Raw genomic sequence first — 18,000 nt, 5'->3', positions numbered from 1 at the left:
ATGATACACAATATATGTAGGGCATTTTTTAGACTTTTAGTTTTTTAGGATGTTCATGCAGCAAAATTCATAGCATGATACACAATGAAACACAGGTTTTACTAGCAGGAGGTTTTGCTGATCAACCAAGATCAAAGTATTGAATCAAATTTTGTACAAGGGGTCTACTCAAAAGGAGCCTCAACCAAATTTGGAGTAGGCTTTCTAACATCTCATCAATTCAAATTTGTTTGCCCAACCGTGATGCATCCTCGAAGACAACAACAACAAGGTTCATGTAGCATGGTTGGTTTTGCTGCAGCATGGTTTCCCCACAGTTGATGGAAGTAGATTCAAAGTTACTCGGTGAGCAAGGGTGCCGGAGCTCGTCGCAACAACATAACTTGAGCCTAGATCCATGACGGCTAGCAGATTCTCTCGGAGATAAGACATGAATGCAACAATATCTGAAATGGGGTGGTTTGTTGGGGGGGGGAGGGGGCACACCATGAACTCTCCCACACCATGAACTCTCCCAACCGGCCGATGCAAAACACCCGTGAATCTGAACACCACAATAGAGGGATGACATGGCCACAATTCTATCGTTTTTGGGGATGCCGGGAGAGGGAGGGGGGAGCAACGCCGTTGTTGCAATCAAAAACGATTTATTGCACTAGGTATTGGGATGAAAGACACGCAGATCAGACAGTCATGAAAATCAAGATCCAACAATTCACACGCGACCGGTCGCAATTTTGGGTCGGTCTGCCGGCGCCTAGCTGGGCCTACCCTCAACTACTAATTAATTTTGGGTCGGTCTGCCGGCGCCTAGCCGGGCCTACCCTCAACTACTAATTTCGCCTTTATCCAAGGTAGTTCGATCCGTCACAGCGTCTTCTTCAGCGCCCTCCTCAGAGGTGAAGTCTTCAACCACTCTGAACTCGTCTGCTCTCTCCTGAGAGTTTCCTTAGCATGGAAGGGAAGGAGCCTGCCACGGAAATGGAGGCGCTCATCCAGCGGCTGAGGCTCCACCGGCCGCCCCCCTCCCCGTATGCCGGTGATCCATCCACGGCGGCGACCCCCAACGCGGGTGAGCTGTTTAAGCCGCGGAGGGCCGCCGTGCTGATCTGCCTCTTCCGGGGCTCCGCTGGGGAGCTCCGCGTCATCCTCACCAAGCGCTCATCTTCTCTCTCCACTCATTCTGGTGAGCAGCTTGCTTGTTTCTTGGTGATTTTTATGCGGGTTCTCATGGATGCGATCAATCCAAAAGAGGGTGAGTCGTTTTCTCAAAATAAAGCCCGCCCTTTAGACTCTTTGTTTTGGATATGAGGAATTAAGCAAATGATTGGATTTCTGGGAGTTCAATGTAGCAGAAATGTTTCAGAGGAGTACTTGCTGTTTTTTTTTAATCATCAGGGCTTGTTCAGTTAGTGCGAGGGCGTTAGAATGATTTGATGGATGCTTCCGTAGTTCCAGTCTTCTAGTGTTCTTTCGTATTGATTATTGATTCAAGTCACTTCAATGCTATTATGTCGCAAAAAAAAAGTCACTTCAATGCTATTCAATTTAGACTGGTATGATTTGCAGAGTGTTGGTGGTTGGTTTTCGATTCACAGACTGCACAATAGTGTTGGGTTTCACAAAAAATATATCCCCTCAAAAGAATAATCACAATAGTGTTGAGTATGTTTTTTCTCGAATAAGCATGAGAGCTGAATATCATTGCATTACCAAGACAAAAATATGATATGGTTTAATAAATCATGATGATAGTTTCGAAATGGCCATGCATCACTTTGTTTTATTTATGTTCAGATACGTCAGACAACCATAGAACAATATATCTTTTAATGCTATTTTAATTATTCATGACTGCTTTAAAATATCCGTTAGTTAACTTAGCCTTCTAAGGATTTAGATTGTAAAATTTTATCGAACCACTTAAGGCTTATTGATCGTTCTAAGCTTTTCTTGACCAAAAAAAAGATGAAAAGGAGATGTGTTACAAGTTAAATTTTTATTGAAAAATTAAGAAAAAAACCCCATCAGTTCTACCATGATTTGTTATGGATTTCAAGTCGGACCAGGTTGGGCCTTAACTGGCTTTGGGCATGTGGGTCAACGTAATCAATGGCCAGATGTCTTGCTTCTCTCTTGGATTTTGTAGGTCATGTCCTATTTTCAGCCACGTTTTTGCTTTTAGGATATAATAGTATAGAATAGAAGTTGGGAATATATTATCATGTTGTTGGATTGGTCGCTAGGAAGAACCTACTTTGGTCCTAATTGGAACAGAGGTGCGAGGTGCAATAGAGGCTTACAACTTGTAAAGTTACAAGCAATTTGGGCTCATCTCACGGGTGGCCAGCCATTGAGTTTGGTCCTGAAATGAATTAAGCTGAATTTGCACCTTGATTCTCAGTTTTCTATCTAGCCTGCTTGCAGTTGGCTGGTCATAGCTTTCGAATTTTAGGATTCAAGGTCACAAATGGGTCGCCAGCTATATAGCTTTGACTCAGATATATTCCAGACTAAGCATACATTTCTTGCTGGCCTAGGGAGCTGACTTGTCTTAGAATAGGCTTTGCAGGTGAGCTGATGATGTAGTCTAACCCAGCTCATTTGAGCTTAGTTCGTCTCTTCCATACTGGAAAGTGTGAATGCAAAGTAACTTACTCATCATCGTAGATGTATGTTTTGATGTATTTATCAGTGATTTTGTTGCTCGATACAGGGGAGGTTGCATTGCCAGGTGGAAAAGTTGATGAAGGCGATGCTGATGATGCAGCTACAGCATTGCGGGAAGCAAAGGAGGAGATTGGGATGGATCCATGTCTGGTCACTGTTGTTACCTCTCTCGAGCACTTCCTGTCAAAGGTGCATTGCCTTTTGGTTTTACTTTCTAGCCAAACTGATAATTTTATTACATCCACAGAACCTGTTTCAATGCATCAGTAACGGGAAATGGAACCTTTTTTTTATCTGTCCAACTATTACAGATATGAAACTGTACACAGTTCTTGCAGCCAAACAAACTTGAGTCACATGATCTGCGTATGTCTGTCTTGAGGATCATATCAGGTTGACATGCCTGTCTTTTCTAGGCATCATGTTTGTCCATCCCACATTTTTAATTACCGACTTATGTTCTATGAAAAAGTTAAATAGCAAGTGAAGTATTCTTTATATGGTATAAGGGGTCCACACTCTGCCTCGAAGCGATGCAACCATTGCATAGCCGATGATCTAGACTTAGTAAAGTCCTTACACATACTCTCACCTGCTTAAGTCAACTGCAAGCCCAAAAATGGTAGGACCGGGCGCTACCCCCTCCGGCCCTCCCGGCGACGAAGCCAGGAGGAACGGGAAGCACCAGGAGTTGACGGAAATTGATTCAGGGAGGACTGGAAGACCTCCAAAGGTCAACTCAAAGTCAAGGGACCAAGCCCGTGGGCTCAGAAATATGAAGTCAGACCCGACCATATGGACGTGAAGCCCTTTCTGTGCCCAGTACAATGGTACTCTTGGTATTCACAGATGAATAGTAGAAGGCCCTCAAATCCCCAAAATACTCCAGCAAAGGAGAGGAAGAGAGAAAATTCAGAAGATTAATTTGATACTTGTCATATCATCACGGAAAATTCATTTGAAATATTTATCTTTACTCTTATAAAGTTCTGAGTGGTGGCGTTTCGTTCACCTTTAACTTACTAGGGATTAGGGAAATACACTTTGGTTCCTGGTTGTATATGCACCCTATATGGGGATTTTCTTTAATAATTAAATAAAATGTCAAAATAGTTCAGAAGTATTTTTGGATTAAAGTTAACTTTGTTTGCACTAGTATATAAATTTTCACACAGAAAAAACCAACATTGACTTCTTGGCAAAAAGGACAAAATTTATTTGCTATTATAGGTTACTATTCACACTATTTTGACCGAAAATTTGTCTTTTTTGATAAGACATCAAAGTGTAATTTTCTTTTTGTGGAATTTTTTATCACAAGTACAATGGAAGGTCAAGTTTATTTCAAAAATATTTTCAATTTTTTTCAACTTTTTGTTGAATTGCTATTTTTTTTACATACAGGGTGTATATACATCTAGGAACCAAACGTTCCCGTCCATAGGGATTACCACTATTATCATCCATTCTATGGAGGACATATGGCTGTTTCTGTTGATGTATATTTCGAGATAATAGGTTTTCATTTTGCACAAGCGTTTAAACAACTAATAGTATATAACAAAAAGGTAAATCCTGCAGCAATGCCCAAACATTTAACTAATTATAGAAAAGATTCCACTAACTGTTGGGATCCATATTATTTTAATATTTAGTGGAAGCTTGGTGAAGGAATAGCTATATTATACTGGGGGTCCCACATAGTCCTAAATGGCATCTACATAAACAGTTAAAAAAAAGTCCAAGCAAGCCACCATGGTCAAGAAAAGTCCAAGAAAGTCCTCATGGTCAACAAGTCAAAGGAAGAGGGATAAATAGAAAAAGCAAGTCAAAGATGAAGACAGAGAAGCAAAGAAGGCCAAGTTAAGAAGAGGCGCAACTAGCCAAGGCCCATCCATGAATGGATGAGAATGCATGGCTCACCATGAGCCATGGACACGTCCGCCTTTGACTAGTCTTCATAGACCCATGGACCATCATCTACCCATGTACCCCTCCAACCTACCACCCTCAAGGGCCTTGGTCATTTGTCAAGGACCACTAGGCTACAAAATAGCCCCCCATAGGCATGTACTCTCATTCGCTCCAACTTGAATAAACTCAAGAAGAGAGCCCCTGCCCCCGCCCCTCCTTAGGGGCAAGGTTCGAGGTGGTCGGGTTTTGGAGTCCGAGGGACCTTGTAAGGCTCGATCGTCGAGAGTTGTGGGAAGCGGCGACGTTCTAAACGTTCTTCACATAACACGTTCTAGATATTCCTCACAACCTATTTAAAAAACATCGATGTGTCACTTTGTCAGTGTATGATGAGTCGATGACCTATAAGGCCGTCGGACAGAACCCTACTTACATTTCACTAGCCACACTACTAAGGAAAACCCTAGTCGAAAATTGTTTCCATAACAACAACAAAGCTAAACTCTTAAACTGAATTGCATTTTTGCTGCTGCTGCTAGAGCGAGAGCCCAATAATTTTTCATTTGTAAACCATGTAATTGAGTTGCACAATTTGCAATGGTGAATTTTCTGATCAATAGCACTTTATTTAGTTCCAACATCTACAATCCAAGTCCAGAACAAGTTCTGTGCCCCTCACTGTTTCGAGTTTTTACAAGATATCATTTTTAAAGTTTGAATTAATAAACTTCCATAGTTCCATTCAGTGTTAAAGTTACATCTACAGTCTCAAGATTCATTAAAGTTAACATTCTCCTTGTCTGTCGCAGCATCTTCTGGTGGTTGTCCCTATTGTTGGCATACTCTCAGATATAGAAGGATTTAAACCTGTTCCCAACATCCATGAGGTTGATGACATTTTCGATGTACCCCTGGAGATGTTCCTCAAGGTTAGTGTCTTTGTGTTCTCACATGCTAAAGTAGGGTACACAGCTTAGTTATTTTTTCTGTTTAGGATATTATGTGTGGTAACTGTTGCAGCCTCAGTTGGAAGCTTACAATAGTTTCAGTCTAGTATACAAATGATCAGTTTGCTGCATACAAAGAACAAAAAAAGGTTACTGCATGAATTACCATACAAGTTAAGGCAGGACGATATACTTAACTATTTATCCAGAATTGAAAACTTTGATAGGCACAACCGAACCAAATAACATTCCTCGCAATGATGGAAACGAATCAATTTTATTGTCTGCTAAGATAGTTATTGTGATGTACTCGTATTGGATGTCATTTGTCCCCTGATGCAGGATGAGAACAGGAGATCCGAGGAGAGAGAACGGATGGGGCAAGTCTTCACAATTCAATACTTCGATTACGAGAAAGAAAACCGGAAGTACGTAATCTGGGGATTGACTGCCCGCATCCTGATCCATGCTGCTTCCATTGTGTACCAGCGGCCACCGGACTTTGTAGAACGAAGATTACAGTTCAACCTTCCAAAGTACTAAGCGAAGTGGTGCTCGATTTCTAGTTCAGGATCTGCTACAAGCTAATTTTTTAAGTATTGTCTCAGTTAATATGATGCTGGGCGTGAGTACGCTATTTGTGGAATGTAAAGGATACGATATGCTTATATATGATCAATATATTCTTTCTATAATTCAGTACATGATGGTAATACAGAGATGAATACCTAAACTGAAGCGCGATTGTTAAATCTCCACTATTAAAGGGGAATTTGTTGGTTTCGCTTTCATCACTTCCATCCTTCCCATCGATACATGACTAATACTATTGTTTTTTTTCTTCTTCTTCCAAACCACATGATAACCCTACTTATTTTCCAAACCAATCCCACCTCCTCGTTTCCGGGGAAAGAAACTCCTTGCAAAACAATCTAACAGAAATCAAGTAATCGTCAATAGCAATAAACTCTTGCAAGCAAATAAATAAATTAAACTCACGTAGTTGTACATACACAATCTCAATCACATCGTATATATTTTTACATTTTTCCTATGGATTTCCTCTTTGCAACATATCTCAGTCTCAACCCAATCAAGATTTTCCTACCTTGAACCACTAGGATAAAGTTGCCCCTGTTGCAACACGGAGTATTTAGCTAGTAGTAAAACAGAGTAATGCATGGAGAACAATGACATGATGTAGACAAAGTAAACTCAAGAAATATGAATAAACCCCATTATTTTATTCTTAGTAGTAGAAACACAAAGATGCATCTTTCCCCTTTTGTCACTGGGAAATAGAAATTCGTGAGAGAGAGGGAGAGAGAAGGAGGGAGGTAGGTACTAGCTATGGACCCGTAGGTGTGTGGTAAACTACTCACACATCATCATGAGGCCGGCAAGGTTGATGAAGAAGCCCTCCGTGATTGATCCCCCCTGCGGCAGGGTGCCGGAATGGAGCTCCAGATGGCCTCCCATCAAAACAGAGACTTGCAGTGGCGTAAAAAGTGTTTCCATCCCGACAAGAATGTTTTCGGGCCTCAAGATATAGTCTTCAAGTTACATCATGTTTGACCTATTGACTTGATGCTACATGAAGATATTATTTCTTCTTAACCAGCCACATCTGAAGGGGTGGCTTAGAAGCAATGAGCCTTTGTGCAACATCAAAGAATTTAGGCAACGAACCCTAACAATACACTTCACGGGAGGGTTAGAGTACTCAAAAGAATATGCAGAGAAATTCCTAGTTTTATGAACATAACGGTTCATGCCATAGTGCTCATACTCATGAGTCTTTTTAGTCCTTCCCTGCGAAGCATAGTCGTTAGCATGATCATATGAAGACCTTTATCTTCTTGAAGACTTTGCTCTGGGGTATGTCTTCTTCCTAACAGATGTCGACATGACATTTACAGGAAGCTTCTTAAGAAGACATTTGTGAACCTAGATCCTTTTCATCGGAGGACCATTCCTACAGTTAGTTCCAATGAATCTAGAAAATACTTCACCATTCTGTGATTTGAAAATTTTGTAATTGGAGTCGAAAGACTGACAATAGGATTAGCACAGTTAAAGCGAGATAGTGTGGATGGATCAGCTGAAGGGCCCTTTGCAACAACCCATGTGGTTTTGGGGTACTGCTCAGGCTTCCAATAGGATTCATTGACATTGATGTTTCTTTCAAAACCAACACCCTCTTTCCTAGGGTTTTTCTTCAAGATTTTCTTATTAAGGACATCACACAGAATCTGATGTCCCTTCAGACTTTTCATTGCCAAGCCTCGTGAAGCAGTTGAACAGGTTGCGAAGTACATCAACACATGAGTCTCGCTGAGATGAGACACCTTCATTAACTTTGGATAGCCATTCCCAAATTTCCTTCGTAGTGTCCAGAGCACTCACACGACCATATTGTCCTCTAGTCAGATGACCACATATAATGTTCTTGGCGGTTGAGTGTAGTTGAGTAAATCTCTTCACATCAGCAGCAGTGAGACCTTCACCGATCTTGGGAATTCCAGCCATGACGACATACTAGAGGTAGTTGTCAATGGCTTCGAGATGCATCCGCATCTCATTCTTCTAGTAAGGGTAGTCTGTGCCATCAAAGACATGTCACACAGCAGAGACCTTGATTATCCCTACAATCGACATAGCTAAAACTCCAGGTGGTTAAACCGAAACACAAGACAAGGGAGTACCTTGCTATGATACCAATTGAAAGTGCTAGTTATCGACTAGAGGGGGTGAACGTGCAATTTCCATGAAAAGCTTCAAAAGAGTAAATGTCTTTGAACTGAGCGGAAGTGAATCAAGATCGAATAGGGATAACAGCCAAGGATCTAGGCATGACATGCAGAGTAATGAGGACATTCAGACATGTACAACATAGTCATCATACAAATAGAAGTGTAGCGAAGATAAACTATAGTAGTATGAAGACAAATGCAGATTAGATGAATGTATTCAATGAATGTCTTCACACAAGAGAAATCACGCAATGGCTTCATAGTGCACATTTGTAAGTAAAGGAGTGGAAAGATGGAACCAGTTGTTTGACGAAGACACATGATTTTTTGGACCAGTTCCAGTTGTTGGGACAATTGTACAACATACAAAACGCAAGTGGTGGTAACTACCACGAGTGGTAGACAAAATTTGTCAAGTGGTAATATATACAGCCGGTCTATTCTGCTAATATTAGCAGAATAGTTATTCTGCACACACTTCCCAACTGCACGCTCAACGTTAGTGCACTGCATCCCTATCAAACGAAACACTCCAATGTCATCAAAAAAAAACTTCACACGCTTTTTTGACACCGTTTTGGCTCCGGTTTTTAAACTGTATGTCGGAATAAGGCGTATAATGTACTGTTGGATTTCTACAGAAAATCCAAAACTCCATCATGTTGAACATTGTTTGCGATTCCTCCCGGTTTGAGAGCAGTTTCGAAAATGGTGGGCACGTGACGGGCTGTAGCAAACATATTTTCACGTTTTTTCTAAACCGCTCGTCAGAATAAAGCAAATGATATGGAGTCAGAAAGATATTGTCGATCCGCATATTTTTCATTTAGATTACTCTCTCTAATTCCCTACGGTTTGAGAATAATTTCAAATTTACTAAAAAACGGAATTCTGTTTTTCAATTTTTTTATTTTTTTTGATACATTTTTCGCTGCAGTTTTTCAACCGTTTGTCAGAACGAGGCGTATGATACGGCGCTGAAAAGCTTTGTAATAGGCGCAACTTTCATATGTTGTTCATTTGTTTACATTCCTCGTGGTTTTAAACCAATTTTAAAAATGGTGTCGCTGTCTACAATTTGTAGCGAGCGTTTTATCGTAAATTTTTGCAAATCGCATACGTTGTTAGAAAGGTATCGACGAGACACATCTTTTTCATGTAGAACACACTCGCTAATTCCTTACGATTTAAGAGCAATTTTAAATTTACCAAAATGCGGATACTCTGTTTTTTCGCGACACCCAAATCAACGTGTGAACCGCATCGGATAGAAGAGCACACTGCTTCTTTGACAGGAAGCCATGCTGCATCCGATGGGCAAGTGCACTGCATTATTTTTCTTTTGTTGGACATGAATTTTTCAAGACGAGTAAACGAAGTACACTTCACATCAGAGGTAAGTGAACCACATCGCTATAAACAAGTGAACCTCATTAAAATATTACTTCACATCACAGGTAAGTGAACCACATCGCTATAAAGAAGTGAACCTCATTAAAATATTTTTCGATTCCATAACATTTTTCTACACTTCACATTGGTACTAAATGAACCGCGAAATTTTCAAAAGTGAACCTCGACACTGGAAAAAGTGAACGTCGTGACTTTTCCTTCTCTTTTTCCATACTTACTATTTTTTTATATGCATAGGCCAAGGAGGTGCACCATGTGGACTGAGCGAGTGACCTGCAACTAATAAGAAGCGAGCTTTTTTGAGATGGTTTGGTTTCTGTTTAACTTCTTTTTGTAAATTCATGTGGACAACATGATAAATATTAGTGAGCAGCATCAAATTTTTCTTTGTCATCTCCATAACATTTTTGTATTTCACATTGGGCATTAGTGCACCGTACGAACAACACAAAAATACTGAAAACACACATTAATCATAAATTCACAAGATCATGAAGGGGGGGAGGAACATGCTGCTAAACCTTGTCGGCATCACAAAGGCACATAAATACAAGAATGCACATAAATCTATTGTTTCATGTTCAACAAATAAACGAAAGCTCGGATTTTTTTAAACAAAACAAACACAATGATATGCCGCACGCTTTGAAGCACCATTTAACTACATATTAGGGAAGGAGAGAGCTGTGAGGGGGTGCTCCGATGAACCTCCCAAGATATGTGCGAGCAGCACCCTAGAGCAGCCCATGATGTGTACTGCACCGACAACCCAACCGAGCTGCAAATGAACTTCGCAAACTGAGTTGCATGCCTCTTGTTTATCATCATCAAAAGAACAAGGAAAAGAATAAAGTACAAAGGTACATAAGTGAAAACCTCCACCTCCCTAAACTAGACCTCTGATTCGTTTAATGAGGATATTATATTTTATCCCTTGCACTACCACAGTTCCTAAAATTTACTCATTATTATTAATATAATGTCTTGTGATGGTTAGGACACTTTCTGAGTACTATACAGTCTTGCAATGGAACTAAATGTTCCGAGCTTGCCATTATATTACCAACAACCAAACCTTTTGTTGCCTACAAGTTAAGAAGATGTGATCCTAGTATGGTGTCTTCCAGTAAACAGATGCTCAAAATACGCCCAATATTGATTTATTTACTTCTTCTACAAAGATTTTAGAGTTGTGACATGTAGTTCTTTCTATTTGTTTTTGCCAAAAAATAACCCAAATGGAGTCATACGTAGCGGCACACCGCGGACAATATTCAACCTTAGCCAAATGGTATAACAATGTTCTAGAATGAGAGGCTAGGTCTCGAAAGGAAGGAAAGGCTTCAAAAGTTCAGTCGTTCCACATAAATGTATTCCGTATTTTTGTTCAGTCAAGCTCATAAAGTGTCCTAACCATCACACTACTAGAGAATAGGAAGCTCCTTTAGTACTACTACATCTGAAGCAAAAACTAAAGTGAATTCACAAATCATCTTGTTCCTAGTAGTTACCATATCAGTGCAAGAATAACCTCATGCTCCAACTTCCTATTCTAGAAGTGATCATTTTCCAGGAATAGACATAAGATAAACAACTATGTGATAGCAAGATATATAACAAGAAACAATATGGCTATCACAAAGTAGAGTGCGTAAGTAAAGGGCTCGGGTAAGAGACAACTAAGGGACGCGGAGACGATGATGTATCGCAAAGTTCACACCCTTGCACATGCTAATCTCCGTTTGGAGTGGTGTGGAGGCACAATGCTCCCCAAGATGCCACTAAGGCCACCGTAATCTCCTCACGCCCTCGCACAATGCAAGATGTCATGATTCCACTAAGGGACCCTTGAGAGCAGTCACCGAACCCGTACAAACAAGGTTGGTGCAATCTCCTCAACTTAATTGGAGGCTCCCAACAAGACCAAGAAGCTTCACCACAATGGAATATGGCTTCAAGGTAACCTCAAATGCTCGGGGCAATCTCCACAACCTAATTGGAGACCCCAACGCTTCCCCGGAGCTTTACACCACAATGATTGAGCTCTGAGGCACCACCAAGCTTCTAGGATGCCAAACCACCCAATAAGAACAAGCTCTAAGATACCAAGCACCCAAGAGTAATAAGCTTCTCAAACTTACTTCCACGTATCACCATGGAGAACTCAAACCTATGCACCAAATGCAATGACAGGGGGACACGGAATGCCCAAGTCCTTCTCTCCAAAATCCCACCAAAACAACTAATGCTATGGTGGAAAATGAGAGGAAGAACAAAGAAGAACACCAAAAACTCCAAAAATTAGATCCAAGGGGTTCCCCTCACATAGAGAAGAAAGTGATTGGTGGAAACATGGATCTAGATCTCCTCTCTCTTTTCCCTCAAAAAGGAGCAAGAATCATTGGAGGGATTGAGATTTAGCAAGCTCTAAGAAGGTCAACAATGGGGGGCAAAACGAGCTCAAGAGTTTGGCAACCATTGGGGAAGAACACCCCATTAAATAGGTCCCCAAAAAATTGTCTGTTATGTGCAGAATAACACAGGGGTGGTACAACCGGTGATGTGAGCGGTACAACTGATAAATGTAATATAGCGGTACAACCGGCCCACAAACGCCCAAGAGCCGCTCCAAAATAGAACCTAGTATGATGGTAGAGCGGTTCATGGCCGGTACAACCTCCGGACCAATTCTGGAGCAGTACAACCGCTCCAAACACCGGTTGTACTGGTCGAGCGGTACAACCTCTCGTAGGGGCGGTACAACCTCTTAGTGAAAAACAAGTAAGACAAAACAACCATAACTTACACATACGAGTTCCGAATTGAGCAAACTCAAGCTTGTTGGATAGAAGACGACAAATACTATCCAAACAACAAATGGTTATAGCAAGAAGAGGTAGTAGAAAAATGCCAACAATATAGAGATGTGAAACCACTATGAATGAAGAACTGGTAAAAACTCTAACAACGAAAACATCATAGAAGATGCACATGAACTCCGTGTTGGAAATATGCCCTAGAGGCAATAATAAAATGGTTATTATCATATTTCCTTGTTCATGATAATCGTCTATTGTTCATGCTATAATTGTATTAACAGGAAACAGTAATACATGTGTGGATAAATAGATCACAATGTGTCCCTAGCAAGCCTCTAGTTGGCTAGCTCGTTAGTCAATAGATGATCATGGTTTCCTGATCATGGGCATTGGATGTCATTGATAACGGGATCACATCATTGGGAGAATGATGTGATGGACAAGACCCAATCCTAAGCCTAGCACTAGATCGTATTGTTCGTATGCTAAAGCTTTTCTAATGTCAAGTATCTTTTCCTTCGACCATGAGATTGTGCAACTCCCGGATACCGTAGGAGTGCTTTGGGTGTATCAAACGTCACAACGTAACTGGGTGACTATAAAGGTGCACTACGGGTACCTCCGAAAGTGTCTCTTGGGTTGGTACGAATCGAGATCGGGATTTGTCACTCCGTGTGACGGAGAGGTATCTCTGGGCCCACTCGGTAGAACATCATCATGAGCTCAATTTGACTAAGGAGTTAGTCACACGATGACGTGCTACGAAACGAGTAAAGAGACTTACCGGTAACGAGATTGAACAAGGTATAGGTATACCGATGATCGAATCTCGGGAAAGTTCTATACCGACAGACAAAGGGGATCGTATACGGGATTGATTGAATCCTTGACATCGTGGTTCATCCGATGAGATCATCGCGGAGCTAGTGGGAGCCACCATGGATATCCGGACCCCACTGATGGTTATTGGCCAGAGAGGTGTCTCGGTCATGTGTGCGTGTCTCCCGAACCCGTAGGGTCTACACACTTAAGGTTCGATGACGCTAGGGTTATAGGGAATTGTTATACGAGGTTACCGAAAGTTGTTCGTAGTCCCAGATGAGATCCCGGACGTCACGAGGAGCTCCGGAATGGTCCGGAGGTAAAGATTGATATATAGGATGGATGGTTTTGGACACCGGAAGTGTTTCGGGCGTCACCGGTAAGTACCGCGACCACCGGGACTACCAGAGATGGCCCCGGGGGACCACCGAAGGGGGGCAACGACCCCGGGAGGCTAGATGGGCTAAGTGGGGAAGGGAACCAACCCCTAGGTGGGCTGGTGCGCCCCCCACCCAGCCCATGTGCACCAGAGAAGGGGGGGAGGGGGAAACCCTAGGCGCAGATGAGGCCCAAGGCCCACCTAGGGTGCGCCCCCCCTTTCCCTGCCCTGGCCGCCGCCCCCCCTCCCATCTGGTGCCTGCCGCACCACCTAGGGGGGGAACCCTAGGGGTGGCGCACCCCCTCCCCCTCCTCCTATAAATATAGAGGGGTTTTGGCCATTGAGCGACACGGTTTTCCCTCTCTCTCGGTGCAGCCCTGCCCCTCTTCCTCCTCCTCTCTGCCGGTGCTTGGCGAAGCCCTGCCGGGAGACCTCGTCTCTCCATCGACACCATGTCGTCGTGCTGCTGGAGTTCTTCCCCAACCTCTCCCTCCTCCTTGCTGGATCAAGGTGCGGGAGACGTCACCGGGCTGCACGTGTGTTGAACGCGGAGGTGCCGTAGTTCGGCACTAGATCGGAATCGCTGCGAGTACGACTCCATCAACCGCGTTCTAGCAACGCTTCCGCTTAGCGATCTTCAAATGTATGAAGATGCTCTTACCCCTCTCTCGTTGCTGGTCTCTCCATAGAAAGATCTGAATATGCGTAGGAAAAGTTTGAATTTATGCTACGTTACCCAACAGTGGCATCCGAGCCAGGTTCTCTATGCGTAGATTCTATGCACGAGTAGAACACAAAAGTTGTGGGCGATGATTTGTCAATTTGCTTGCCGCTACTAGTCTTATTATTTTCCGGCGGTATTGTGGGATGAAGCGGCCCGGACCGACTTTACACGTACGCTTACGTGAGACTGGTTCCACCGACAGACATGCACACCGTGCATAAAGGTGGCTAGCGGGTGTCTGTCTCTCCTACTCTAGTCGGATTGGATTTGATGAAAAGGGTCCTTATGAAGGGTAAATAGCTTTGGCATATCATCGTTGTGGCTGTCACGTAGGTAAGAAGGCGTTCTTGCTAGAAACCCAAATCAGCCACGTAAAACTTGCAACAACAATTAGAGGACGTCTAACTTGTTTTTGCAGGGTTTGACATGTAATGTGATATGGCAAAAGTTGTGATGTTGCATGTATGATGTATGAGATGATCATGTTATTGTAATAGGTTTCACGACTTGCATGTCGATGAGTATGATAACCGGCAGGAGGCATAGGAGTTATCTTAATTTATTGTATGAGATGCGACGCCACGTGCTTACTACTTTTACTTCATTGCTAACGGTTAGCTATAGTAGTAGTGATAGTAGTGGTTGGCGTGACGACTTCACGGAGACACGATGATGGAGATCATGATGATGGATATCATGGTGTCACGCCGGTGACGATGATGATCATGTGATGCCTGAAGATGGAGATCGAAAGAGCAAAGATGATAATGGCCATATCATGTCACTATATGATTGCATTGTGATGTTTATCATGTTTTACATATTATTGCTTAGAACGACGATAGCATAATAAGATGATCCCTCTTAAAGTTTCGAGAACGTATTACCCTAAGTGTGCACCGTTGCGAAGGTTCGTTGTCTCGAAGCACCACGTGATGATCGGGTGTGATAGATTCTAACGTTCGCATACAACGGGTGTAAGCCAGATTTACACACGCGAAACACCTAGGTTGACTCGACGAGCTTAGCATGTACAAACATGACCTCGAATACAAGAGACCGAAAGGTCGAACATGAGTCGTATGGTTGAATACGATCAGCATGGAGTTGCTCACCATGGTGACTAGTCCGTCTCACGTGATGATCGGACACGGGTTAGTCAATATGGATCATGTATCACTTAGATGACTAGAGGGATGTCGATTTAAGTGGGAGTTCATACTTAATTTGAATAAATGAAATTAATTGTCATGAACTTAGTCTAAAAGTTGTCTTTATAAATAATGTAGATGTCCAACGTCAACCTCAATTTCAACGCATTCCTAGAGAAAAACAAGCTGAAAGATGATGGTAGCAACTATGCGGACTGGGTTCACAACTTGAAGCTCATCCTTGAAGCAGCTAAAAGGGCTTATGTCCTTGATGCGCTGCTAGGTGACCCTCCCGCTCCCACAGCAGCCCAGGACATTCTGAACGTCTGGCAAACGCGGAGTGATGACTACTCTCTGGTTAGGTGTGGCATGTTATACAGTTTAGAAACGGGGCTCCAAAGGCGTTTTGAGCAACACGAGGCATATGAGATGTTCCAGGAGCTGAAGCTAGTTTTTCAAGCTCATGCCCGTGTCGAGAGATATGAAGTCTCCGACAAGTTCTTTAGCTGTAAGATGGAGGAGAACAGTTCTGTCAGTGAGCACATACTCAAAATGTCTGGGTTACACGGTCGTCTGACTTCACTAGGAGTCGAACTTCTGAATGATGCTATAATTGACAGAATCCTCCAGTCTCTCCCACCAAGCTACAAAGGCTTTGTGCTTAACTACAACATGCAAGGGATGGAGAAGACCATTCCCGAGTTGTACTCGATGCTCCAGTCTGCAGAAGTAGAAATCAAGAAAGAGCATCAAGTGTTGATGGTCAACAAGACCACTAGTTTCAAGAAAGGCAAGGGTAAGAAGAACTTCAAGAAAGACGGCAAAGCTGTTGCCGCGCCCGGTAAGGCAGATGCCGGGAAGAAGAAAAAGAACGGACCCAAGCCTGAGACTGAGTGCTTCTATTGCAAGGGAAAGGGTCACTGGAAGCGGAACTGCCCCAAATACTTAGCGGACAAGAAGGCCGGCAACGTTAAAGGTATATGTGATATACATGTTATTGATGTGTACCTTACCAGCGCTCGTAGTAGCTCCTGGGTATTTGATACCGGTGCTGTTGCTGACATTTGCAACTCAAAGCAGAAACTGCGGAATAAGCGGAGACTGGCCAAGGACGAGGTGACGATGCGCGTCGGGAATGGTTCAAAGGTCGATGTGATCGCCGTCGGCACGCTACCTCTACATCTACCGTCGGGATTAGTTTTAAACCTTAATAATTGTTATTTAGTACTAGCTTTAAGCATGAACATTGTATCAGGGTCTTGCTTAATGCGAGACGGCTACTCATTTAAGTCAGAGAATAATGGTTGTTCTATTTATATGAGTGATATGTTTTATGGTCATGCTCCGCTGGTGAATGGTTTATTCTTCATGAATCTCGATCGTGATGTTACACATATTCATAGTGTGAGTACCAAAAGATGCAAAGTTGATAATGATAGTCCCACATACTTGTGGCACTGCCGCCTTGGTCATATCGGTGTTAAGCGCATGAAGAAGCTCCATACTGATGGACTATTAGAGTCTCTTGACTTTGAATCATTTGACACATGCGAACGGTGCCTCATGGGCAAGATGACTAAGACTCCATTCTCAGGAATAATGGAGAGAGCAACCGACTTATTGGAAATAATACATACTGATGTGTGTGGTCCAATGAACGTTGAAGCTCGCGGTGGTTATCGTTATGTTCTCACTCTCACCGATGATTTGAGTAGGTATGGGTATATCTACTTGATGAAGCACAAATCTAAGACATTTGAAAAGTTCAAGGAATTTCAGAGTGAGGTTGAGAATCAACGTGACCGAAAAATTAAATGTCTACGATCTGATCGTGGAGGAGAATATTTGAGTCACGAGTTTGGCACACACCTAAGGAAGTGTGGAATCGTTTCACAACTGACGCCGCCTGGCACACCGCAGCGCAACGGAGTGTTTGAACGTCGTAATCGCACTTTATTAGATATGGTACGATCTATGATGTCTCTCACCGACTTACCGCTGTCATTTTGGGACGCATTAGAAACTGCAGCATTCACTTTAAATAGGGCACCGTCTAAATCCGTTGAGATGACACCGTATGAACTATGGTTTGGCAAGAAACCTAAGTTGTCGTTTCTTAAAGTTTGGGGCTGCGATGCTTATGTGAAGAAACTTCAACCAGAAAAGCTCGAACCCAAAGCGGAGAAATGCGTATTCATAGGATACCCTAAGGAAACTATTGGGTATACCTTTTATCTTAGATCCGAAGGTAAAACCTTTGTTGCCAAGAATGGATCCTTTCTAGAGAAAGAGTTTCTCTCAAAAGAAGTAAGTGGGAGGAAGGTAGAACTTGATGAGGTAATTACACCCCCTCTCGAACAGGATAGTAGCGCAGCGAGGGAAGTTGTTCCTGTGGCGCCTACACCGAC

At 42.6% G+C, this 18,000-nt stretch overlaps 1 protein-coding gene across 1 annotated transcript; it reads left to right on the top strand.

The window, feature by feature from the left end:
• The first annotated feature begins 864 nt into the window (after positions 1-864).
• On the top strand, positions 865-6,233 carry LOC123411919 (nudix hydrolase 15, mitochondrial-like). The gene is made up of 4 exons (XM_045104875.1): positions 865-1,186; positions 2,717-2,859; positions 5,394-5,513; positions 5,874-6,233. The coding sequence occupies exons 1-4, from the start codon at positions 955-957 to the stop codon at positions 6,072-6,074; spliced, it is 696 nt and encodes a 231-aa protein (XP_044960810.1). The 5' UTR covers positions 865-954; the 3' UTR covers positions 6,075-6,233.
• Positions 6,234-18,000: the final 11,767 nt, after the last annotated feature.

This window comes from Hordeum vulgare, chromosome 7H (genome assembly GCF_904849725.1).
Source record: "Hordeum vulgare subsp. vulgare chromosome 7H, MorexV3_pseudomolecules_assembly, whole genome shotgun sequence".
Classification (NCBI taxonomy): domain Eukaryota; kingdom Viridiplantae; phylum Streptophyta; class Magnoliopsida; order Poales; family Poaceae; genus Hordeum; species Hordeum vulgare.
This window is presented reverse-complemented; position numbering and strand designations above follow the sequence as displayed.